The sequence below is a fragment of the Columba livia genome, chromosome 6 (genome assembly GCF_036013475.1).
Source record: "Columba livia isolate bColLiv1 breed racing homer chromosome 6, bColLiv1.pat.W.v2, whole genome shotgun sequence".
Lineage (NCBI taxonomy): Eukaryota > Metazoa > Chordata > Aves > Columbiformes > Columbidae > Columba > Columba livia.
Window position 1 is genome coordinate 14,427,372 of NC_088607.1, and position 23,207 is coordinate 14,450,578.

At 63.2% G+C, this 23,207-nt stretch overlaps 3 protein-coding genes across 20 annotated transcripts; 2 read left to right on the forward strand and 1 right to left on the reverse strand.

Annotated features, from left to right (window-relative positions):
- The first annotated feature begins 3 nt into the window (after positions 1-3).
- On the forward strand, positions 4-8,766 carry LZTS2 (leucine zipper tumor suppressor 2). Of its 2 annotated transcripts, none has more exons than XM_065067182.1 (6): positions 4-141; positions 2,626-2,694; positions 3,949-4,416; positions 4,778-5,293; positions 5,828-6,097; positions 7,143-8,766. In XM_065067182.1, exons 1-6 carry the CDS (start codon positions 112-114, stop codon positions 7,821-7,823), a joined length of 2,034 nt encoding a protein of 677 aa, XP_064923254.1. In that variant the 5' UTR covers positions 4-111; the 3' UTR covers positions 7,824-8,766. The 2 variants fall into 2 exon arrangements, with proteins under 2 accessions (XP_064923254.1, XP_064923255.1); XM_065067183.1 differs by lacking the exon at positions 4-141 and adding an exon at positions 957-1,016.
- Positions 8,628-17,988, reverse strand: PDZD7 (PDZ domain containing 7). 5 transcript variants are annotated; one of them, XM_065067168.1, is made up of 18 exons: positions 17,868-17,988; positions 16,520-16,664; positions 15,515-15,920; positions 15,201-15,341; positions 14,643-14,817; positions 14,149-14,325; positions 13,778-13,925; positions 13,498-13,558; positions 12,611-13,036; positions 11,902-12,105; positions 11,660-11,701; positions 11,318-11,475; positions 11,039-11,130; positions 10,814-10,905; positions 10,643-10,714; positions 9,738-10,229; positions 9,313-9,413; positions 8,628-9,146 (listed from the first exon to the last, which is right to left on the reverse strand). In XM_065067168.1, the coding sequence occupies exons 3-18, from the start codon at positions 15,705-15,707 to the stop codon at positions 8,997-8,999; spliced, it is 2,724 nt and encodes a 907-aa protein (XP_064923240.1). In that variant the 5' UTR covers positions 15,708-15,920; positions 16,520-16,664; positions 17,868-17,988; the 3' UTR covers positions 8,628-8,996. The 5 variants fall into 5 exon arrangements, with proteins under 5 accessions (XP_064923240.1, XP_064923243.1, XP_064923241.1 ...); XM_065067171.1 differs by lacking the exon at positions 16,520-16,664 and having other exon boundaries at positions 14,643-14,812; positions 17,868-17,956; XM_065067169.1 differs by lacking the exon at positions 16,520-16,664 and having other exon boundaries at positions 17,868-17,956.
- SFXN3 (sideroflexin 3) lies at positions 16,520-23,207 on the forward strand. Of its 13 annotated transcripts, none has more exons than XM_065067196.1 (12): positions 16,729-16,860; positions 17,458-17,539; positions 18,591-18,757; positions 18,988-19,158; positions 19,345-19,443; positions 19,719-19,794; positions 20,210-20,295; positions 20,731-20,858; positions 20,985-21,034; positions 21,176-21,225; positions 21,660-21,707; positions 21,991-23,207. In XM_065067196.1, exons 3-12 carry the CDS (start codon positions 18,594-18,596, stop codon positions 22,085-22,087), a joined length of 969 nt encoding a protein of 322 aa, XP_064923268.1. In that variant the 5' UTR covers positions 16,729-16,860; positions 17,458-17,539; positions 18,591-18,593; the 3' UTR covers positions 22,088-23,207. The 13 variants fall into 13 exon arrangements, with proteins under 13 accessions (XP_064923259.1, XP_064923268.1, XP_064923257.1 ...); XM_065067185.1 differs by having other exon boundaries at positions 16,818-17,030; positions 18,498-18,757; XM_065067186.1 differs by having other exon boundaries at positions 16,818-17,030.

Below are 23,207 nucleotides of genomic sequence, written 5' to 3' on the forward strand. Positions count from 1 at the left end.
GGTACACACCCAGCCACGGGTTTCGGGGTGCACCAGCTCTCCAGGGCCAGGAGAGTACCCTTGGGTGCTGTCTGTGCAGGTGTGAGGCCCCCCCAGGGCAGGCAGTGGGTGATGGAGGAGGAGGGTCCTGGGGACATGGAGGTAAGGTGCGGGATGCCAGGCCCCAAGCACAGCTGGGGTGAGGTTTTGTGTGGGGGTGAGGGCTGTCGGTGTCTCCCTTTTGGCCCAAGGGTCCCCCTGGCTCCCTGGCCCCTATTTTCCATCGGTCTAGCTCCGGGCTGGTGCTGTCACAGGGCTGTGGAGTGGAAGTGGGGCAGTGGGAAAGTCTGTGACCCCCATCTCCCGCCCACCCACCCATCCCTCGCTGGGGCTGGGAGCAGGTGATGGAGACCCAGGGGGGTAGCCTGGGTGACACCAGACTGCCTGGGGTGGGTGGTGTGTGTCTGGCTGCCCACGGCTGCATCCTGCCCCACGGCTGAGTCCTGCCCCGTGGCTTTCTGGGCTGAGGGTCGGTCTGTATGTTTATTTTTTTTCCCCATTTTCCTCTAATTTGAAACCCTTGAAGAGTCTCAAGAGCTGCAACATCCTGTCGTGGGAGGGGAGCAGCAGACGAGGCAGAGCCCCCCAGTCTCCTTGGCACGGGGGCTGGGTTCTCCAGACAAATTTTGGGGGAGCACTTCCTCGGGGGTGACCTTCTCCCCGGGGCCTGAGGCTGCTTTGGGGGATGGGGATTCCCCAGGGTGGGCTGGGCCGGTGCGATGCGGGAGATGAGGACCCCTCATCCGTGGGATCGACGTGACTGGGGCTGTACGGGGCGAGGGTGACCCACGCGGGGCGTCCCCCCGACACGGCTGCAACACGGACCCCCCACGTAACCCCAGCTCCTTCCGTCTCGGAGGCGTGGCCTGGCGGAGTGGGGGGCGGGGTCTTAGGGGGCGTGGCTTTTGGGGGGCGGGGCCTGGCGCGGGGCGGGGCGGCGGGCGCGGCGCGGCGCGGGAGGCGGCGGCGGGGCCGCGGTGAGTGCGGGGCCGGGCCCGGGGGGTCCTGTGGGGCCGTGGCGGGGCTGCGGCGGCGTTCAGGGCGAGCCGTGGGGCGGCCAAGACGTGGGGGCCACGGGGAGTGCTTTCGGGGAGCTGCCGGCACTTGAACTGTTGGGGGGGCCGGGCCCCGGGGGCCGCTTTGGGGGGAACCGGGTGTCCCGGGGGCTGGGGCGCCGTGGGGCGCTTTGGGGGTCTTTCAGGGGCACTTTGGGGCGTCCTGGGAATGCAGGGGCTCTGGTGGTCCATGGGGCACTTTTGGGGGTCGCGGGGCACTTTGGAGGTGCTTTTGGGACACTCTGGGGGAGCTGTGGGGCAGTGCAGGCCCAGCGGCCCCGTGGGGCACTTTGGGGGTGTTTTGGAGCACTTTGGGGGTGCTTTAGGGACACTTTGGGGGAGCTGAGGGGCAGCAGAGGCCCAGGAGCTCTGTGCAGCACTGTGGGGGTGCCATGGGGCACTTTGGGGGTGTTGTGGGGTAGTACAGGCCCTGGGGCTCCGTAGGCCACTTTGGGGGTGTCATGGGGAACTTTGCGGGTGTTTAGGGTATGTTGAGGGAGCTGTGGGGCAGCAGGGGCCCAAGGGAGCCATGGAGCACTTAGTGGAGCTGAGGGTTCAGGCAGGGTGGAAGCACTGTGGGGCAGACTGGGGGCTGCAGGGCTCAGTGGGGCAGTATGGGGTGGTTGGAAGGGCAAGGGGGGCTGTGGGGTGGGCAAAGGGGGACGCACCACTCGAGGAGCCTCAGGACATGGGGGAGGCTAGAGAGGGGCATGAGGGGGTGCACACAGGCCAGGTGCATTGGGAGGGATGAGGGGCTGCTTCCCCTTGCCCTGGGGTGGCCCTAAGGTGCCGTTGTCATGTGAGGGACCCCAGGGACCAGAAACACCCAGCAGCTCAGGGTGGGGGTTCAACGGAGCAGGGACTGAGCCCTCCCTTGCCTTTTTGGGGTCGGAACGGTGTGATCTGGCTTTGCTGTGCTCCGGACGGAGCAGCTGGTGATGACGCCGCCCCAGTTGCTGACTGGTTTTACTGGGTAGCTGGAGGGAGGTTTCACAGGGCGCTGGCAGCCGGCTGGGTGGCTGCCCCTGCCCCCCTGGTGACTTGCTCCCCTTGGTGGCAGTGGGACCCTCTCAGCAGGCTGGGGGGGCTTGTGGGAGGGAGAAGATGGAGTCCCTTCCCACCACCTCCCAGCCTGGCTGCCGAGTGTAGGGCTCTGGTGGTGGCAGCATCCCCTCCGTGGCTCTGTGGGGACTTGGCTGTCCTCAGGGGCTTCCCCCTGACCCGGAGTCCTGGCTGCAGCTGTGGGGGACTGAGACACCCTTTGGGACGGGGTTCCTTCATGTCCCTCCCCAGTCCCTGATCCTGCCCCTCTGGCAGTATCAGGTCCCCACAGGAGGCCGTTGTCCCCACCACCCCTCCTAGGGCACCCACAGCCATGCCTGGGTGTTTGGAGAAGTGTACCAGCCACTGCACTCCCCTCTGTGCCGTGCTGGCACCAGTGGGTTTGAGCAGGGAGGACTAGGGGGAGCGCAGGGACCCCCGTTGCTGTTTGGCACTCTAACTACCCTCCTCTTTCTCCTTCCTGCTTCAGGGGCTGGTGGAGCCATCTTTGTGGTGCAAGAGCCCAAGTGGACCGGACGGATGGGCAGCGGCTGGCAAGGTTAGTGGCGGGGGGGGGTCACCTGCTTTCTCACCCTGGGGTGTCACAGGCATGATGTGAGGTCACGGTGTCCCTGGGGGTGCATGTGCCAGTGGGGGCGATGGTGTCGTGGGGGGCTGGCTCGCCGGTATCTCTCCCTGCTCGTCCCCCCGGGCGCTGGCAGGCAGATTGATTTCAGGTGACAGCTCGGCAGGCGAGACCATGCGGGCAGCGGCCCCCCCGCCCGTGCCCCGTGCCAGCCGCAGCCATGTGCAAGATGCGATGAGGCAGCAGGGGACGGATCCAGCCTGTCGGCTGGCGCCCGTCATGCAGGCGTATGGCATGGGTTGGGGCAGGGGGGGCCGCAACAGGGCACTAGCAGAGCATCCTCCCCAGCTGGAGAGGGGCATGTGGGGCAGGAACAAGGGGCACCTATGTGTTGAGGCTGGGAAAGAGCCTGGTGCCTACATCTTTGGCCACCTGCCTGCATGGCAGCAGTCCTCTCAGTGGAGTGGGTGGCCAGCAGGGGTTCAGTGGGGGGTGCCTGGGGCAGAGCCCCCTGCCCTGTGCTGTTCCATGTAGGCTCTGACTCACCCACTTGGTACCACGGTAGTCCCCCAACTTCAGTGGGTGGGTTAGGGGAGGGACCCCCGACCTGGAACCCCTGGTCAGCAGAGGCTTGATTAGCAGATGGTCATGGCCTGGCAGGTCTCTGGGGTACCCTGCACCCTGCTGTGGGTGTCTGGGGTTGGGGGGCACCCTCTGTGGGGTCACTGCAAAGAGATGGGGGCTGTGGGGCTGGCCTCTGGTCTCCATGTGGGCTGTGCTGGCGAGTGCCTTGGGGCAGGCAGGAACCGTGGGGCAGGCAGGCGGGCAGACTGCCCAGGAGCCATCTCTCTGTGGGCCTCTGGGGATTCGCCTCCAGCCCTGGCATGCTTCCTGTGGCGGGGTCACGCTGCGGGATAGGACCTCGTTGCTGCTGCCCCATGGTGCCACCAGCACCCCACAGGCCCTGGCACCCCTGGGATTCTCCCTTTGGATGCTGAGCCCAGTTGGGGGGTGCTGGCGCTGCGCCCCAAGCTAAGCCTTGTTTCATTCTTGTTCATCTGGTCTCTCATTCTGTCTGCTTTCTGTTGGGCCAGCCTGCACCCATGAGATTGGATGTAATGTCTGGGAACCTAGGGTTGCCCCCATGCCCACCCAGGGTTGCTGGCAGCCATTGGGGCACAGCCAGCAGTCCCCATGGCTCTGACATCCCATCTCCCTTGCCCACAGGCTGCCTGCGTGCCCCTGCCCGCTGGGGGCCCCCCCGCCATGGCCATCGTGCAGACGCTGCCAGTGCCCCTTGAGACAGCTGCTGAGGGGTCTGCGAAGCTCCGCACCGCCACCCACTCGCCCCCCGCCGCCATGGGCAGCGTCGGCAGCCTCCTGCCCGGCCGGCCCCGCCACGACTGTGCTGGCCAGCCCTGTGATGGGGGGCCCCCCACCGCCTCATTCCGCAAGCAGGAGGGGCTGCTCCGGGCCAGCCCCCGGGAACCCCCATCCCCTGAGGAGCCCCGCATGGCCGTGCCCAGTGTTGCCCACGCCTATGCCAACGGAGGCTTCTGCGGCGACTGGCTCGACGCCCCCTCTCCTGCCAGCCTCTGCAGTGACTCGGATGAGCCCCACGATGACCGAGCCCCTAGTGATCACCTCCAGGGGCCACCCCCCAAGCTGGTCCCTGTCTCTGGCAAGCTGGAGGAGGTGAGGGGGAGGCAGCAACAGGTTGAGTGGGTGCTGGGGTCTTGGCTTTGCTCCCTGTGCCATGCTGGGTTGGCTATGGGCTGGGGGGTGTGAACTGGGGCCATGTGGCCCCATTTGTCTTGTGCCTGGGGAGGTGGTGATCCTGTGCCCTTTATGTCCCTTCCTTCATGCCAAGGGTGCGTATGGGAACCCACCTGGGCACCCCATAGAGTAAGGACAGAGCAGGCAGCGACCGGCCCTTGTCTCTTTTTAGGTGCAAAGGCACTGGGGCTAAGGGCACCCTACTGTCACCACCCCAGACAGACCCTTGGGATGGTGGCAGGTCCCCGAGGCCCCCTACTCTCTCGTCTTCCTTTGGCAGAACGTGGAGAAGACCCTGATCCGCCCAATGGCCTTCAAACCAGTGGTGCCCAAGCTCCGGAGCACCCATCCGGGCGTGCGCCCAGGGCTCTCAGAGAGCCAGGTGAGCCTCACCCACTTGCTGGGTGCTGAGAAGCCCGGCTCCCTGAGCTGCCGCGCCAGCACCCTCTCGGATTCAGGGCGCAACTCCCTCTCCAGCCTGCCCACCTACAGCACGGGCTGCAGCCAGCACCCTGAGGCGGGCACCCTGCCAGCCACCCTCCATGGTCCCCCCGACCCCACAGGGGGCTGCCGCCCCTCCAACTCGGACAGTGGGCGCTCATCTTCCAGCAAGAGCACGGGCTCACTGAGCGGCAGGGGCCGGCCGTCCTCAGAGAGCGGCTCCTGCGGGCGCTCGCCCCTGCCCAGCGAGGAGGCCATGCTGGTGCGGGAGCTGGAGGACAAGCTGCGGGAGAGGGAGGCTGAGCTGCAGCTCCTGCGCGACAGCCTGGATGAGAACGAAGTGGCCATCTGCCAGGTATGCCCCAGTGTCCCCCCATCCTGACCCTGTACCCCTGCCTGGGATGCCTTATGTGGACATCTCTCTTGGCTGGGGAGCAGGGGACCCCCTTTGGGGACCGTCTACAGACCCTTGTATGGGAATACTTTTTCCTGTGGTTTTGGGATTGGGGGTTTTCCTCACCAGTGGGTGGTCCTATATAGGCTCTGGGGGACCCTCATATGATGTGGGGGGAGCATTTGTACTAACTGAGGTGCCTTGTCTTGAGGTGCCCTATTTTGGATGCACCTAAGACTTCTCCCCACTGGTGTTGGGGCTGGGGGAGCCCTATAGGCTCTGGCAGTGCTGACATAGGGGGGCCAGCATGACAAGGGATGGGGGCACGAGGAGGGAGGGGACACCACTACATCACACTACTTCTGGGCCACTGCTCTGCTTTGGGGAGGACATGCCACCCCCCTCCCTATAGGCAGGGGGTGCCCATCCTACAGAAGGCAGCAGAAGCATGAGATGCCACCCACCCCCCCTAACACGTCCCTCCCTGCCACCCAGGTGTACGAGGAGAAGCAGCGGCGCTGCGAGCAGGAGCTGGAGGGGCTGCGGCAGCGCTGTGCGGCCCAGGCACGGCAGGCAGCGCAGGCAGCACAGCGTGGGCAGCAGGTCCTGCAGCTCCAGGTGCTGCAGCTGCAGCAGGAGAAGAAGCAGCTGCAGGAGGACTTGGCCCAGCTGCTGCAGGAGCGGGACCTGCTGGAGCGACGCTGTGCCTCCTTCCAGCGTGAACACACGGAGCTGGCACCCCGGCTGGAGGAGACCAAGTGGGAGGTGAGTTGCCCGACAGCACTGGCTGAGTACAGGGTATGGCTGGGGGGGTCCTGGCCAGCACCTGAGCCCCATTAGCCCCAGGGGCTCAGTATTAGGGCCAGATCTGTTTAATAATTTGATAAATGATCTGGACAAGGGGATTGAGTGCACCTCAGTAAGTTTGTAGACAATGCCAAGTTGGGTGGGAGTGTTGATCTGCTCAGGGGTAGGAAGGCTCTACAGAGGGATCTGGACTGGCAGGATCATTGGGCTGAAGCCAAGTATATGAGATTTAATAAGGCCAAGTGCCGAGTCCTGCATTTGGGTCACAACAACTCCATGCAACATTACAGGCTTGGGGAAGAATGGCTGGAAAGCTGCCTGGAGGAAAAGGATCTTGGGGTGTTGATCAACAGCCACCTGAATATGAGCCAGCAGTGTGCCCAGGTAGCCAGAAAGGCCAACAGCATCCTGGCTTGTATCAGGAATAGTGTGGCCAACAGGACTAGGGGAGTGATTGTCCCCCTGTGCTCCAAGCTGGTGAGGCCCCACCTTGAATACTGTGTACGTGTTTGGGCTCCTCACCACAAGAAAGACATGGGGGTTCAGGAGAGTTCAGAGAAGGGCAGCGGAGCTGGTGAGGGATCTGGAGCACAAGCGCAATGAGGAGCGGCTGAAGGAACTGGGGCTGTTTAGCCTGGAGAAAAGGAGGCTGAGGGGGAGACCTTATTGCTGTCTACAGCTACCTGAAAGGAGGTTGTAGCATGGAGGGTGTTGGTCTCTTCTCCCAAGTAGCAAGTGAAAGGATGAGAGGAAATGGCCTCAAGTTGCACCAGGGGAGGTTTAGATTGGATATTAGGAAACATTTCTTCACAGAAAGGGTTTTCAAGCACTGGAACAGGCTGCCCAGGGAAGTGATGGAATCACCATCCCTGGAGGTGTTTGAGACGTGTAGATGAGGATCTTAGGGACGTGGCTTCGTGCCAGTGTTGGGTTAATGGTCGGACTCGATGATCTTGAGGGTTTCTTCCAACCAAAATGATTCTATGATTCCATCATCCCGCAGGTGTGCCAGAAGTCGGGGGAGATCTCACTGCTTAAGCAGCAGCTGAAGGAGGCGCAGGCAGAGCTGGCGCAGCGGGGTGCCGAGCTGCTGGGGCTGCGGGCGCAGCTGCGGGAGGCGCGGGCGCAGCTGCAGGCAGGCGAGCGGCGGGCGCAGGGGCTGCAGGAGGCTGCTCGGCTGAAGGCACTGGAGCTGGAGGTCTGCGCCAACGAACTGCAGCGGCGCAAGAGCGAGGCCGACCTCTTCCGTGCCAAAGCCGGTCGGCTTGAGCAGGAGGTGGCAGGGCTGCGGGAAGCCACCCGTGGGCGATGCCACCAGCCCGGCGAGGGGTGTCCCCCGCCTGCTGAGGGTTGTCCCCAATCCAGCGAGGAGCCCCGTGGCAGTGCGGGGCTGCGGCGGCAGCTGGAGCGGCTGCGGGCAGAGGTGGCCCTGGAGCGGCAGCGCGGGCAGGAGCAGCGCGACGCCTTTGAGCAGGAGCGCAGCACGTGGCAGGGTGAGAAGGAGCGGGTGATCCACTACCAGAAGCAGCTGCAGTACAGCTACATCCAGATGTACCGCCGCAATCGACGGCTTGAGCAGCGGCTCCAGCATCTCCGGCTCCAGGGCGAGGAGCCCCTGCCTGAGCCTTGTGACCCCCCTGGCCCCGACCCACCCTTCGAGGAGATCACAGCCACCGAGATCTGAGACACTGCCTTCCCTTGCCCTGTGCTTGGAGGGTGGAGGGAGCCTCCAGCCCCATGGATTTGGGGAGCCCCCTGCTCTCTCCCCATCTCTGCAAAGACTGCTGTCACTGTGAGAGGGCAGAAGGGACCACAGGTGCTGCCCCCTCCTCAGCACTGTGATGTTGGGGTGAGGGTACATCCGCACCCATCACAGTGGGGGGATGCCTGTGAGATGTGGGGCCAGGTGGGTGCTGAGTCCTGGCCTCAGGGCTGCCCAGAACTGGTTTCAGCTGATCCTCTTAGCGCCCAAGGGATTAGCAGCACTGGCTTCAGCCAGGGTCACCTTGGGCAGGGGGAGGGCTGGCTTGTCCCCTCCCTCTCATCCCTGCTGGCACTGTCACCCAGCCACTTCCAAAGGCGATGGCACGTGCCCTGTCCCTGCCTGTGCCAGCCTCCCCCTCCACCCCCGTGTGTTTGTCAGGGGATCGTTTCTGTGCCATTTTAAATAACTCTATTTTTATAGGACCTACCAAAACATATCACCCTCGCTCAGCTCACACCGCACCTGTTTGTGTCCCCCCTCACCCCTGCCGCGGGGCAACTTACCCTCAGTGCCTTTCCTATGCCCTCACCCCCAGCGTACCTCTGTTCCCCCTGCAAAGAAATGCCTGGCCCATGCCCTTGTGATACCCAGACTGCCAGGGGAGAGGGGCACGGTGCTGGGAGTGACAGCTGGGGACATCCCTGGGGTGGGCAGAGGTGAGGGGGCCCAGCTGGGCACCCAGACAGGGTGTCAAACCAAAGGAAAAGCCTGGCTGTGTCCAGCTCTGGCTTGGTCGCCCCCAGCTCCAGAGGGGGGATTTTTGTACTTTATTTCAGTCATGTCCTGTTCCCAGAGCCTGGCTCGCCTGTGTACCACCCAGAAATGCCGATTAAAAACGAGCCCCTGGCTGTGGTTTTTTTCAGGGCTGTGTCCATGTGTCCGGAGTGGGGTCAGGGGCTGCATGCCCCGCTCCTGCATAACCAGCATTGCCCACCGCCCCGGTCCTGCTGCAGGCAGCTCCTCTGTGCCTGTGGAAAAGCTCCGGTTCTCACACCCTCTGGCTATGCTGAGACTGGTCACAGCCTGGTGCAGGAATGAGCTGTCCTGCTCCTCCAGAGCCAGGGGATGGCTCCTCAAAGTGGGGGTGCAGCATCACTCTGGGGGGCCTCTGGGCACCCGTACCACCAGCTCCATGGGCTCCTTGGCTTTGTTACGGTAGGCCTGGCGAATGATGTCCACAGCCCGCTGGTGGGTGACATTCTGCAGGCTCTCTCCGTCCACTGACACCAGCTCCTGCCCAGCCTGATCCCCAGGAGAGAAGGCAGTGGGGTGAAGTGCAGCTGCTTTTGGGCTGCCATGGGGCTGCCATGGGGCTGCCAGCACTCAGCAGCACCGTAGGATGGGGGTGTCTGGATTCATGCCTACCCCCCTCCTGATGTGTGCTGTGTCCCCCAAGGTCCCCCCATACCTTGAGGACACCGCTGAGGAAGGCAGCTCCTCCTGGGAAGATCTTCTCGATCTTCACCACTGGCTGCGCTCTGGACTCGATGCCACCAGAGATGCTGATGCCTGCAGGGGAGACACAACACCCTTGTACCTGTGTAGGTTGGGACCCCCACCCACTCCCAGGTGTGGCACTGCCTCCCCTGTGCAGCTGTGCCTCCATCCCACCCTGTCTTGGTAAGTCCTACATGGATGAGAGCACATGTTGGGGGCAGCTCCTCCCCTTCTAGTTTTGGAGGACTGCGACTGGGCAATGCTCAGAGTTTTGCCGTCTGCCCCCTAAATGGGGTGCCCCTTGCCAAGGGGGTGTCATGCACCCCAGTGATGCTGGTGTCGGGTGGGAGGCCCATTCCCACCCCATCCCCAGGGTCCCACCTGAATGTCACCCACCCAGTGAGTGCTTCAGCTTGGAGAGGGTGACAGAGAGCAGCCGGTACTCTTCCTCCTCTTCCTCCCTGCCAGCATCCCCAGGGCCATTGATGGCTGTCCCAGCCCCCGCCTCACCTCCTGGCCTGCCAAAGAGGGGTGCGAGGCGGGGCCGTGCCCGCCGGGGCTTCCCCAGCACCTCAGCCCCTCCATCAGGTGCTGACCCAGGGGACTCCTTGTGCCAGGTGGGCCGGGGGCTGCACGAGCGCCTGTGCCCCTCGCCTTGAGGGGGCTCAGCCAGCAGCCAGTTGGGGGACTGGGGGCTGGCAGCAGGTGGGGGGCGGCTGGCGCAGGCGTAGGCATCCACTGGCACGTCGGGGAGCGGGGTGTAGGTGCGGGGGTGAAGCCGGTGAGGGCTGGGGGAGGCCCGCGGCCGGGCTGGGCTTGCCTGCAGCCCCCCAGCTTCCTCTGGCTCTGGAGCTCCTGCCGGCTTCAGCAGGAACCCGCCCCGGTAGTCTGCAATGAGAAGGGTTTAGACACCCCCACAGCCCTGCTCCCTGCGACCCCCATCGCCCAGGGACCCCCCAGGATCCCAGAGTCCGGGGACTCCTGCCACCCAGGGACCCCCTGGGCACCAAGACCCCCATCTCTTCCTCCTCCAGGGACACCCTGTTCCCCCTCGAGGACCTCTGCCACTCAAGGACCCCCAGGCACCTCTCTCCAGGGACTCCAGATCCTTCTCCCCAAACGCCCCTGGTTTCTAGGTTCCACAGATCCTGCTACCCCTGGACCACTCAGGGACACCAGATCTGCTCTCCTCTGGGACCCCCTGCACCCAGACATCCCAGCTCACCCTTCTTTGGCTCCCACCTCCCTTTCTCCTCCCTCAAATTGCTCCTGCCAGGCAGACCCCAGGGGGTGGCACTCACCAGGCACTGGTGTGATAAGGTGTCTTTTGGGGGGAACATCATGGTGGGCTGGACGGAGGGCAGGTGAGCGCACTGTGAGCAGGGAGAGACGATGGTCACCCTCCCCAGGCTGTGCTCACCCTGCCCACTGCTCCATATCCCAGCCAAGGTCCTGGAGGGGTGGGGTTCTACCTGAGCGGCTCTTCAGGGCATCAAAGGCTTCCAGCTCCAGGGGCATCACCATACTGTCAAACCGGCCTAGGTCTGTGGGGGCCACCACACTCCTGTGGGGGCAGAGATGGGACAGGTTGTGGCCACCTCTGGGATGGAGCAGAAGTGGGGCTGAAGAGCAAGTGGGAGGCTCTGGGTTGGTTTCACCCCACTGGATGTTATTGGGGTACCCCTGGCATCACCCACCTCACATCCCGCAGCAAGAGGACCTTCTCGGGCCGGTCCAGGATGGCCAGCAGTGGCCGCACCAAATCCTCCACACTGCCCTCATGCAGGTACTGCGGGCACAGGAGGGGTGTTAGCAGACAGGTGCTCCCTTACCCTGTGCCTCAGTTTACTTCCCAGACCTTAACATGGGCAGGCAGCACTGGTTGTGGTGCCCCGTGAGTTGCAGGAGCTGCCTGGGGATAAGCCCAGGGCACCAGCACTGTTTTGCCTACACCTTGCCGCTACACAGTGCCATACCCGGGAGCAGTGGCGCAGCACGGCTGTCACCTCGTCGGGGCTGAGGAGGCGTGCGGCGGTGTCCTGGATGTGTGGCAGCCGGGCCTCAGAGTCACTGCTGTTGGGCTGCAGGGCGGTGATGCTGGCCGGGCCCAGGATGCTGGCACGCCGGCTCTTCTCTGGCAGGGAGACAGCAAGGAGGAGTGGCCAGAGGGGCAGGGACCACCCTGGGCACCCCACAACCTCCCATGACCCCCACCAGCTCAATCCACACCAGAGTTGCACAGACACATGCAGCACGGGGCCAGGTGCATGCAGAGCCTGCCCCGTAGCCCCCCCCGGGCACACGGGCACCCCCGTTACCCCGCTTCAGGCTCCGGATGACAAACTTCTGCACAGCGCCTACTGCAATGGAGATGGAGAGGGGTGAGCACCTGGGAGGGATGACCAGCGTCATTGCTGCCCATCACCAAAATTGCATGCCCAAGGACCCCTTTCCTACAACCCCTTCATGCCAGGGGTGCCACAATGGTGTTTGCAGTGCCACAGAAGGGTAGACTGGTCCCAGACTGGATCCCTCTCCACCCTGTCCCCCAGTCCAGTACCTCTGTCCCCATCAGGGCGCCCCGGGGACTTGGTGCATGTCCAGCGGTCAGAGGTGGAGGGCTCCTGGCTGGGGGGGGCCCAGCTCTGGCTGGTAGCACGGCCCCCCTTGAAGAAGAGGTTGACAAGGGTCTTGGAGCGGTGCAGCCCTGGGGGGGCTCCCCGTGCCCCTTGTCCCTCTGGCTTCTCTTTCTTCCGCTTCTCCTCTGGGGACAGAGAGAGGGGCTGGGGTGGAGGGTCCAGGGGATGCCACCCCAAGTGGTGTTTGGCACCTGGGAAGGGGGATCTGGGCTGGGAAGCTGGCGGAGCAGAGGGACTACTAGGGGGCACTGACTGGAAGACAGACCTGTTGTGCGGAGCAAGGGGTCTCCAGGAGCTGTGAGGTTGGGCTTTGGGGTGCCTGGCAAGCTGCAAGGACAGGACTGGAGCTATGCAGGGCTATAGAATGCCTAGGGCTGGTGGCCTGGTGTCCGTATGGGGTGAGGGCACTATATGATGCTGGGATAGGGGCCAGGGACTTGACTATAGGATGCCCAGGAGTGGCAGTCAGAGATCTGTGTGGATCAGGGGCTATAGGATACTGGAGCAAGGGACGGGCACCATGTGAGGCATAGATTGAGCTACGGGACTCCCAGGGCTGGGGGTGCAGGGTTGGAGGGGGACCCCAGCCAGGGCTGAGTCCCACGCATGGGACCGTACCCCAGTGCTTACCGGCGACGGTGAGGTCACTCTGGGAGCGTGTGATGGGCTGCCGGGGCCGGCTCAGAGCCAGCAGCAGTGCTGTCTTGGGTGAGTGGGTGAAGGTCCGTCGCGGGTGGGTGCCAGGGAGCTCACGGGCACTCTGGCCCCGGATGGCTGTGTCCCGCAGCAGCTCGGGGGGACGCACTGTGCGTCGTGTCTCTGGCAGCCCCTCGGTGGCTGGCTCAGTCTGCATGGCCCGCTCAGCACGCTCCCGTGCCCAGCTCCGCCGTGGCCCATCCTCTGTGGAGATGGCCACATCCACGGTGCGGGCAGGAGGCCCCAGGGTGGCCGTCCCCAGCCCATTCACTGCCCCTGGCACCGGCCCCGAGGAGTAGGAGGAGATGGAGGAGCTGGTCTCTGAGGTCTGAGACAGCTGCTGCAGCTGCCCGTTGGTCACTGCAAAGTCACAGCACGGAGATGGTGTGACACACCCTGAGGCCACAAGGAGATCCACATAGCTCCTGAGGACAGGGGACATGTGGGGACCCACAGGGTCAAGGGAATTGGGGAAGGGCTGCTGAGCATTGCATAGAGATCTTCATGTCCCCTGCAAGGATGGGAACATGTGGGACTTTGCAGGATCAATGGGACCACAGGGCTACTGGCCATGGCACAGGGCTCTCCATGTCCCCTCCCAAGGATATGGGACAGGTGGGACTCTGCAGGGCCACAAGGACCATGGGGATGCTGACTTTGGCACAGGAAGCTTCATGCTCCTCCAAGGCCATGGGACCCCATGGCACAAGCACCTTCTCTCTCTCCACACCAGGGATGGATGCCCCTTGCATTCAGGCTCCAGCCCCACCCCATGCCCCAGCCCAGTGTCCCTACTGGTACCCGCATAGCACTGCCCTTACAGTGACTGAGCCAGCAGTACTCGGCCACCATCTCCTTGTAGGCGGGGAACCGGCCGGTCTCCTAGGCACAGGGGAAGAGGACATAGGGGTCAGTGAGCACTGGCTGCCCTAGGCAAACCCGATCCAGTGCCAGCCATGAATAATAAATTCCCCCCTCCCACCCACTTGAAATCCAACCAGCCGGCAGCTGCACCAGCCCCACAGGCACCAGGCCGAGCTGGGGCAGTGCCAGTGTGGGGGGACGCCAACCCCCCACCCCACCCAGGGGTCCCACAGGTACCTTGATGGTTAGCATGATATGTGTCTGCCCCTTGAGCACCTCCACTGCCTTGCTATGGCTTATGTCTTCAAACTTGACTCCGTTGGCTGCAAGGACTTGGTCTCCCACCCGAATGCCGTTCTGCTCTGCCAGCCCTCCGGGGTCCACCCTAGGGCAGATGCAGGGGCAGGATGGGGCAAAGCTCTCGCCGGAGCTCTGCTCCAGCCCCACACCTCCAGCTGGGCAGGCCCATGGCCCAGCACCCACTGTGATGATGCCCCCAGACTTGTGAGGGTGAAGGGCTCAGTCAAGGAGGCGGTGCTGAGCCCCAGCATGGGCACAGCAGGGATTAGGGTGCCATGTCCCACTCTTGTCCCCCAGGGCGGCCATACTTGGAGACGTAGATGCCGAGGCCGAACTCCCTGCCGCCACGGATGTTGAAGCCCAGGCAGTAGTCATCAGAGGTGGTGTAGAGGTGGACAATGCGCCGCAATCCATCCTCAGATCCACTCTCCGATGGCGTCGAGCCACTTTTCTCCATCACCAGGCGCCTGTTCACCACATCCACCCTGGGGCATGGGCACAGTGTTTGGGGCGGGCCTCAGTGCTCGGGCTCTTGTCCCCCAGTGGGATGGGGACATCAGTGTCACGCAGCAGACAAGAATGATGGGGATGTGGGATGGTGAGGATGGGGCTTGCACCCACCCTGCCTGCTCCAGACCTTCCTGTTCTATCCTGTGCCCCAGCTTGGGTTCTCCCCACCTTTCTTGGAGACCTCTGTTGCCATTCACCCTGGGGATCCCCCAGCATTCCCCACCAAGCTTCCCCACCATGACCTCCATGGAGCTGGGCTTTGCGATGCTGGCATGAGGGACACCCTGCTCACCATGCCGTCTTCTCCTTGGAGAACTTGATGCCTGGCACACGGCCCATCCGTCGAACCACCATGCGGAGGCGGTTGTTGCCAGTGAGGACCTTGACAGCACTGCTCATGGTGATATTCTCCAGGCTCACGCTGTTCACCTCCGTGATCTTGTCACCAACACACAGCCCGGCCTGCTCTGCAAGGGGCACGTGGCTTGGCTGGGCACCTGACCCAGCACTGATGTCTTTGTTTGGTGTTTCCTTAAATGTGACCCCAGCCTCATCTGGACCCCATGGAAGCAGAGGTGGGGATGCTCAGCAAATGCAGCAAGGCTGTGGCAGGCATGAGGGGCTTGTCACCTCGCTGTGGCTTGGGGGTGGAACTCAGAGACATCAGCACGAGTCTGCCCACTCCTGTCCCTGCCCCTTCTCTGCGGCCACATGCGGCAGGGAGCAAATGGTGGGTTGCCACCATGAAGGGTGGAATCGCTGCAGCACCTTTGTGTCACTGGAAACTCCCCAAAGGGTCTTGCTGGCATGTGCCTGTCCCCACTGGTGTCCCTCAGCCTGTCCCACTTACCAGCAGCGCTGCCCTCCTCCACCTTGCTGACAAAGATGCCCAGCCCGTGCTCGGAGCCACCACGGACGCTGAAACCCAGCTTGCCATCCATGCTCTTCTCCACCGTGATGGCATTGATGATGTTGCTCTCATTGCTGCTGGCTGTGGGGACAGAACATGTCACCCGGGCTGGGTCCAAGTGACAGGGAGGGGTGTCTCTTGCTGGGGATGTCCCCAGTCCCAGGATAACTCTCCCTGCTCCTGGGCCTGGACAACTCAGGTGTCTGGGCCCTCTGGCCACGCAGGTGAGCAGAGGGCTGTGACTCCACACGCACCTTCGATGGGGTTGTTGATGAGGATGACACGGCCCATGGGGGAGGTGGTGCGGCTGCCCCGGTCATCCCCGTTGAGCAGGCGGCTTTGCTTGCTGAGGAGGTAGCGGGGAGCCAGGCTGGCCTCGCTGCTGGAGCTCCGCGACCGGCTGCCCATCGTCATCCCTGACAGCGCTGCGTCCCAGCCCTGGGCCATGGCAGCGCTGGGCACCCCGGCGTCCCAGTGTCTGGCTCAGGACTGGCCGTGTCCTCACGGGACCAGGGCTGCCTGTCGGCCGGGGGTGGACATGGCATAGTCCAGCAGCACATACCCGAGCTCCGACACTGCTCTCTTAGCAGTGTGATGCTGGGGCCAGCTGGTGCAGGTACTTGATGCTGGCAGGACAGGTCCTGGGCACAGCTACACAGCCTGGGGGGACAAGGAACTTCGTGACCCCTTCTCAAGCCCTGTCCCCCCTCATTCCACAGCACCCTGGGGGCCAAACCGCTGCAGGGTCCTGGGTACTACCATGGGGGTGGCAGGCACAGGCTGCCCTGCCCTGGGGCGAGGATGCTGCGATGCAAAGGGGTTTTACCTGTCAGGGACCTCAGCTTTAGGCCAGAGAGCAAGACCTGAACCCCCAGCCCCTCCCTGGGGAAAATTTGCAGCAGGAGATGGGGAGAGGCCCCTCTGTCCTCCCAGGTTTACACTGCTGGGAGCTGCCATGGGGCAGGGGACCGGCAGATGCCCCTAGGAAAATGCTCGCGGGGATTTTCCAGGCGTGGATGAAACGCCATCACGGGGCCCCCCCGCTTCGTCCCCCGTTTGCCCCAGCCTGACCTCAATAAATAAGTCATGATCCTGGCCAGGGGAACACGCTGGTGTCCCCGTCGCCTGGCAGCCCCCCATGGCGCCCACTGGCTGCTCCTTCCGCCCCCCAGCACCATCCGGCCGTGCTCCCTCCCCAAAGGGGCGCTGGAGACCCCCCTGCCGCCCTCCCCCCTTCCGCCGTCCCGTGCCCTCCTCACCTGTCCCCATGGTGCCACCTGCGAAAGAGACACCCGGCAGCGCGGGGGGGATGGAGAAGCCGGGGGGGGCAACACCGCCTCCTGCCCCTCCGCCCGCGGGGATTGGCTGTCCCTGCGGGACCGGCGCGGCCATCGGGCGCGGGAGCTGTCAATCAAGAGCGGCCAGGGCTGGCCTCGCAGCTGGGGAGGGAGCCCTCTGTGTGTGTTTTCCCCACGGGCATGGCGTGGTGGGGCTCGGGGGGGCGAGTCTCCCGGCGGGGCCGCGTGGGGCGAGGGATGCGGTGCCCCTCCAAACCCCTCCCTTAGAGCGAGGCAACCCGGGGTTCACAGTGGAAACTGAGGTACGGCCAGGGAAGGGGGTGTGTCCCCCCTCCGCCCACTCCGGTGATGCGAGCCTGTGTCCCCCCGTGTTCCCCCTCCCCGTGGGGCATCGCCTCCAACCCGGGCTGGCCGTGACCACCCGGCGGGGCCCGGCGCCGCCAGAGCGAACCCGACACCGTGGCGGTTTCAGGTGATGCGTGGCGGCCGGGGGTGCCGCGGGGGGGCTGCGGCCGGGCGGCGGGGGCGGGGACCGGAGTAGGGGGTTCTCTCCACTCCCACAGCGGCAGGGTCCGCGCTGCGCTCCGGGGCAGCCTCCCCGGGACACCCCGACAGCGAGCGGAGGGGAAGGGCAGGGGTGAGGGGCTGGGGGGGTACGGCCGGCGTGGGGACGCGCACCCACACACACATACACCCCATGCACCCACACGTCCACGACATGCGTGTTTATATCCCTGCGCAGTCACACGCGTGCAAGCCCAACCGTGCCGCCTGTGCGCACACACTCGCAGACACCCACGGAGCGCTGCTGCACGCGCAGCGGGCCACACGCAGGCACGCAGCCCTATGCACACGCAGGCACGGCGGTGCACACGCGTGTACCCGCACCTTCTGCACAGGCGGACACACACTGGGACGCAGCCACCCTGCCGAGACACCGTGCCACGCGTGAACACCGGTGCGACACGAGTGAGCACAACGGTACGAGCACGCGCGCGCGTGGCACAGGCACCACCACTCTCGTGAGCCCCGCGGGCACACACGACTGGAACGGGGACGCCCCTTGTGCGGGCAGCCACGCGCAGAAACACGCACGTGAACGCCCACGTGAAAACACGCACACGTGCACCCGAGTGAGCGGAAAGCCGACGTGAACGCACACGCACGGTCACCTATAGGCACGTGAGCGCACACGCACGCACCCACGTGAGAGCGCGCGCGCCCACGCGCGAATACTCCCGCGCACGCACCCACGCGAGCAATCGGAGGCGGGAGGGGGGGCAGACGCCGCGTGCGGCTCGGCACGTACCGCCCCTCCCGCAGCCAGACCGGTCCCGCGTGGCCCCCGCTGCCCCCCGTGCGGCGTCGCCGCCCGGCTCCCCCCGCCGCGGGGACGCCCCCCCCCCGTGACGAGGCCGGACGTCAGCGCGCCGGGCGGGAGCGGGGCGGTGGCAGCGGCGGCGCGGGCACGGTGGGCGCTGCCCGGGAAGCCGTGAGTGCGGGGGTCGTTATGGGGGCGGGGGAGGGATGTTTACGCGTATGGGAAGGGACGAGGGGAGGGTTGATCTGCCCGGAGAGGGGGGAGCAGAGCCCCGGTTCTCGCGGGGAAGGGCGGGCGTGGAATTGGGGCCGTGTGTTTTGGTGCCTTCCGGGCGGGGTGATATTCCTCCTTCCAGTGCCCTTCCTCCCCCTCCCAGCGACTGTCACCAACACCAGCCCCGAAGCTGGGGGTCCCCATCCCTCACCCGTGGCTGGGGTGTCCTGCTGGGGTGGGGGGGTCCCTAACTGTTCTGGTGGCTGTTGTTAGCCAGATTGGGGGGCTCCTCACTGACAAATTGCAGGGTGAGGGGGTGCAGCGGTGGGGTCACCCCACCTGGGAGCTGCCCCATCTGCTGGTTGGGCTTGGGGGTCCAACTCAGGGGCACCCTGTCCCCTGCAGCTCCTCCAGGCTGGGGGAACTGCAGAGCTGCTCCAGCAGGGCTGCAGGAAGGGAACACACAGGCACTGCATCCCATTAACTGCCCCTCTCCAGAAGATGCCACCGTCCCTCCCTACCACCATCAACATCCGGGAGCCCCGCTGGGACCAGAGCACCTTCCAGGGCCGGGCCAAGCACTTCTTCATGGTGACTGACCCCCGAAACCTGCTGCTCTCGGGGGCCACTCTGGAGGAGGCTCGCCGGGTGGTGGAGGACTACAGGTATTGGGGGTCTGTACCTCCAGCAGTGCTCCAGGACAGGGTGTGGCCTTAGGGCCATCCCCAGGAGTGAGAATGGGAGCAGTGCTGGCCTTCTCCAGTCAAAGCAAACCCCCCCAAATTGCCTGGTTGGTCCCCAAGGCATCTCCCAGCTGCCCCACAAGGGGTGGGGAACAGCTATGGCATGGGTGCTGCCAGAAGTTCTCCAAACGGGTGCTACTCTTACCTGGCAGGGCAGGCACAGTACCCCCAGGTCTAACAGAGGACCAGCTTTGGCGGGCAAAGTACATCTACGATTCAGCTTTCCACCCTGACACGGGCGAGAAGATGCTCCTTATAGGGCGCATGTCTGCCCAAGTCCCCATGAACATGACCATCACCGGTTGCATGCTGACCTTCTACAGGTACCCGTTCTCTCCTCACCCCAGGGCCAGGAGGGTGTCTAGGGGGATAAAGCCCTCCCCTGATTGCCCTTCTGGCTATGGGGTGAGGAGGGAACACATGTCCTGTACCCTGCAAGGCACCCATGCCATAGGAGGGAGCGTGGGTGGCATCCACCAGTACCACTAGCACCATCCTTTCTCTGATAGAACCACACCAGCCGTGCTGTTCTGGCAGTGGGTCAACCAGTCCTTCAACGCCATCGTCAACTACACCAACCGCAGTGGGGATGCACCTATCTCCCCCAGGTAAACATCCCTCTGAGCAGGTCCCCAGAGAACCCCAAAATGCCATGAGGAGGGTGCCTTGAATACCATCTTGAGTAGTGGGGAGCTGTGAGATGGGGCAATGGGGACCTGGCACAGCTAGAGATGGGCACCAGTGGGGCTGTCAAGGTTGGTGGTAGAGCTGGGAGAGGAACCCAGGTGTCCTGCAGCTATTGAAAATCATGCTGTTCCATCCTTTGAGGGGGTGGCAGGTTGGGGAGATGCTCATTTATTGGTGTCACCTCCTGCTCTTGCAGCCAACTGGGAACAGCTTATGTGAGTGCAACCACGGGGGCAGTTGTCACAGCACTGGGGCTCAAATCTCTCACCAAGGTAAGGTGGCCTTTGGCCATCACTATCTGGACGCACCTGGACCCTCCCCGTGGGGTCTCCCTGAGCTGAGCAGGGGATTTACCCTACCACCTGGGAAAGAGAAGAAAATGGAGGAAAGGGGTTTCCTGGGGACACCCACACAAGTCAGCCCCTCTCCCCAGTGATGGCTCTGGAAATGGCCTGTCCCTCTGGCCCTGTTCCATCCCCAGCTGGATCTCTCCAGGCTTCTTTCACCCCTTGGCCTCCTCCAGGGCTGGGAGGGGACGTGGGATGTGCCAGACTCCCTGGGCTTTCACCAGCTGGAAGTTGTAGAGGAAGAGAGAATGGTTTTCCCCAGTGGGGCTGGAATCCCTCAGGGTCTTGCATCTCTGCCCCCAGACCCTCTGCATGACATGCTCCCTGCTTGCCTCCGCAGCACTTGCCAGCCATCATCGGCCGGTATGTGCCTTTTGCAGCTGTGGCTGCTGCCAACTGCATCAACATCCCGCTGATGAGGCAGAGGTGAGCCCCTGGGCTGGGACAGGGCACTTGGGCTTGCACTGGGGTTCACCAGGCACTGATGAGGGGACACAGGGAGGGTAGCAGTGCCCTGGGCTTACAGGGAGCTTCCTTCCTGGCCCTGCTGGCAGCCCTTTCCCAGGAGGGTTGGTTTGAGGGTACAAGCTCCCCTTTGCGTCCCAAGGGGTTATCAGTTAATGCCAGCTATGAACTCCCCATCCCTGCCCTGCTGCACATCCAGCCCTGCTGAGGACCCACCCCAGGTGCGAATGGGGATCCAGCTGTGACCCCTTGGACTCATTACACAGGCAGTAATGGGGAAAATAGCGGGACACCAGCCTCTCCTGGAGATGTGCCCCTGTGCTGTGTCCCTGCCCTGTGTCTCGATCTCCCCACCTGTGTGCCCTGGGGCCTCTCTCATGCCTCCTCTCCCTGCAGAGAGCTCAAGCTGGGAATCCCTGTCACGGATGAGAACGGGAACCGCCTGGGGGAGTCCACAGCTGCAGCCCAGAAGGCTATTTTCCAGGTTGTGGTGTCCCGCATCGGCATGGCAGCCCCGGCCATGGGTGAGTATCCCCTCCTCCACCCATGTCCAAGGGCTGCAGCTGGTCCCTGGCAGTGTGGGACAGGGTTCCATGGCTGGCAGGGGTGCTGTGAGCACTGGGAACTCATCTCCTTCCCCTCTGCCCCAGCCATCCCTCCGGTGATCATGAATGCCCTGGAGAAGAGAGCTTTCCTGAAGGTACTACTGGTACTGGGAGAGTGGGCACAGGGACACCCCCGAGCATGTGCCTGTGCTGGCACACCTTGGGGCTGGCACCCTGTTGGGAAACATCCCGCCCCATCTGCCCCACTGACTTCAGCCTCTCCCTGTTCCTGGCAGCGGTACCCGTACCTGAACGCTCCTCTGCAGGTCGGCCTGGTGGGACTCTGGTAAGTCACCCTCTGCCGACAAGTATCACCACCCCAGGCACAGACCAAACCTGGGTACAGGGGGCAATGCTGCTGGGGGGTCTGCTTGGCAGGGGCAGTGAGAGCCACCGCAGAGCTCCTTAGGGAGGTGCCAGAGCTCATCCAGGCTGTTATCCCCACCCAGGCAGATAGGATGGGGTATGAGGTCCTGGGACCAGGAGCTGTTTTGCTCTGTCTTGACGTACCTCAAGCTCCAATGGGCTCCTGCTCATCATTGCTGTACCACCACACTGATGGGGACAGGACTTGCTCCACTTCAGGAGTCAAATGCAGGGTCCGGAGCTTGGACAGGGCATCTCCTTACCCCTTCCTTGGCTGAGCACCCAGCACAGCTATGGGCTGCCTCCTTGTTGCCCTGCAGCCCAGCTTTTCCTCTCTGTGTCTTTCCCTTGCAGCTTGGTGTTTGCGACCCCGCTGTGCTGTGCACTCTTCCCACAGAAAAGGTGAGGATGGGTAACTTGCCTGCATGCACGGCCCCACAGGGCAGGACATGGGGTGCATGTGGGATGCATGGGTTTCTTGTGCTCTCTAACTCCCAAGAGATGATTTGGCTCCTTCACGCAGTCAGAGGCTTGAATCTGTGTGCACACACATGTGCAGTGGGGCCGTGGGGACAATATCCCCATGGGCTGAAGGTGAGGAAGGGGTGACAGCAGGTGTTTTCCCAACCTGAGGCTGCTGGTGGGTGTTGCTTCTCCATCCCCTGTATCTGTGTCTGCTTGGCAGCTCGATGCCAGTGAGCCGCCTGGAACCTGAAGTCCAAGCTCGGATCCGGGAGAAAGACCCATGGCTGGAAACTGTCTACTTCAACAAAGGGCTCTGAACAGGGGTCAGGCGGCCGAGATGCCTACTGCGGAGCTGCTGGGCCAGCACATTGCTGAGCTTTTCCCCTCAGATCCCTTCGGGGCCGCTGCCGCTTTCCCTTGGCTGTTATGTGTCTGTAGGTTCCAGGTGCTCAGCCCTGCATCCCAGGATGCCCGCAGCACTACACCACGCCAAACCCTGTCCCCATGCCTTGGCTCAGCCCCGCTCTGGGGACATCCTGGCTGCCACCCCTGTGCACGTCTTTCGTGCTCAGCCTACCTGTAGCTGTGTGCTGGAGCGTGGGCAGCAGCACCAGGGACCTTGTGAGTGGGGATGTGGGGTGGGGAAGAAAATAATGTAATCACAGAATAGTTCAGGTTGGAAGGGATCGTCAAAGGTCATCTAGTGCTACTCCCTTGCAATGGGAGGGACATCTTCAACTAGATCAGGTTGCTCAGAGCCCCATCCAGCCTGGCCTTGAATGTTTTCAGGGATGGAGCATCTACCAGTTCTCTGGGCAACCTCTTCCAGTGTTTTACAACCCTTGTGGTAAAAAATTTCTTCCTCACGTGTAGCCTGAATGGTGCTCCTCAGCTTTAGGAGGCAGTGGACAATCATGGTGTTTATGGGTTGAACCCCTCTGCAGGCACCTCATGTTCCCCATCAGTTTAGCAGCTGGTGCCTGGGGATGGCAGAGCAGCTTTTGGAGAGGAAAACTCCCCATACCCAAAATAGCTGAGGGTGAGTGATTTCAAGCGCACACAGCAGCTCAGATGCTGGGGTGGCTCTCCCAGCCCGGGCATGTGATCTCAGCTCACCCTCTGCTCTCATCTGGGCTGTTCCGGGGATTTAATCTGGCTTTCTGCTCCTTCCATCCCCAGAGCAAATGGCACATTTTAATCCCAGCAGAGAGTCTCCATTTTTATTCTCATTTTAATACCATCTCTGTTCAGGGCTGGGCTCCCCCCGAGGGGTCATTCTATCCCCTCCTGGAGTGCTTGCTTTCAGGTAGACCTTCTTAAACAGCTTTAAGTGCACCACGTTCTCCTCTAGTTATTTTTTGATAAACATACAATGTACCTATATGTACCAAATAATAAAAGCAGGTTGTTTATACAAAACCAAAAGCAAAGAGAAAA

Excerpts from the sequence above, each read along its gene's own strand:
- LZTS2 (XM_065067182.1), top strand. The coding sequence starts at position 112 with ATGGAGGAGGAGGGTCCTGGGGACATGGAG. Across the intron at positions 142-2,625 it reads AGGGTCCTGGGGACATGGAG|GGGCTGGTGGAGCCATCTTT; the intron begins GTAAGGTGCGGG and ends TTCCTGCTTCAG. Across the intron at positions 6,098-7,142 it reads TGGAGGAGACCAAGTGGGAG|GTGTGCCAGAAGTCGGGGGA; the intron begins GTGAGTTGCCCG and ends ATCATCCCGCAG.
- PDZD7 (XM_065067168.1), bottom strand. The coding sequence starts at position 15,707 with ATGGCCCAGGGCTGGGACGCAGCGCTGTCAGGGATGACGATGGGCAGC. Across the intron at positions 12,106-12,610 it reads GAGTGACCTCACCGTCGCCG|AGGAGAAGCGGAAGAAAGAG; the intron begins GTAAGCACTGGG and ends CTCTGTCCCCAG. Across the intron at positions 11,476-11,659 it reads CATCCGGAGCCTGAAGCGGG|AGAAGAGCCGGCGTGCCAGC; the intron begins GTAACGGGGGTG and ends TCTCCCTGCCAG.
- SFXN3 (XM_065067187.1), top strand. The coding sequence starts at position 16,528 with ATGGTGCCACCTGCGAAAGAGACACCCGGCAGCGCGGGGGGGATGGAG. Across the intron at positions 17,540-18,497 it reads CGACACGAGTGAGCACAACG|CTCCTCCAGGCTGGGGGAAC; the intron begins GTACGAGCACGC and ends TGTCCCCTGCAG. Across the intron at positions 21,708-21,990 it reads GCACTCTTCCCACAGAAAAG|CTCGATGCCAGTGAGCCGCC; the intron begins GTGAGGATGGGT and ends TCTGCTTGGCAG.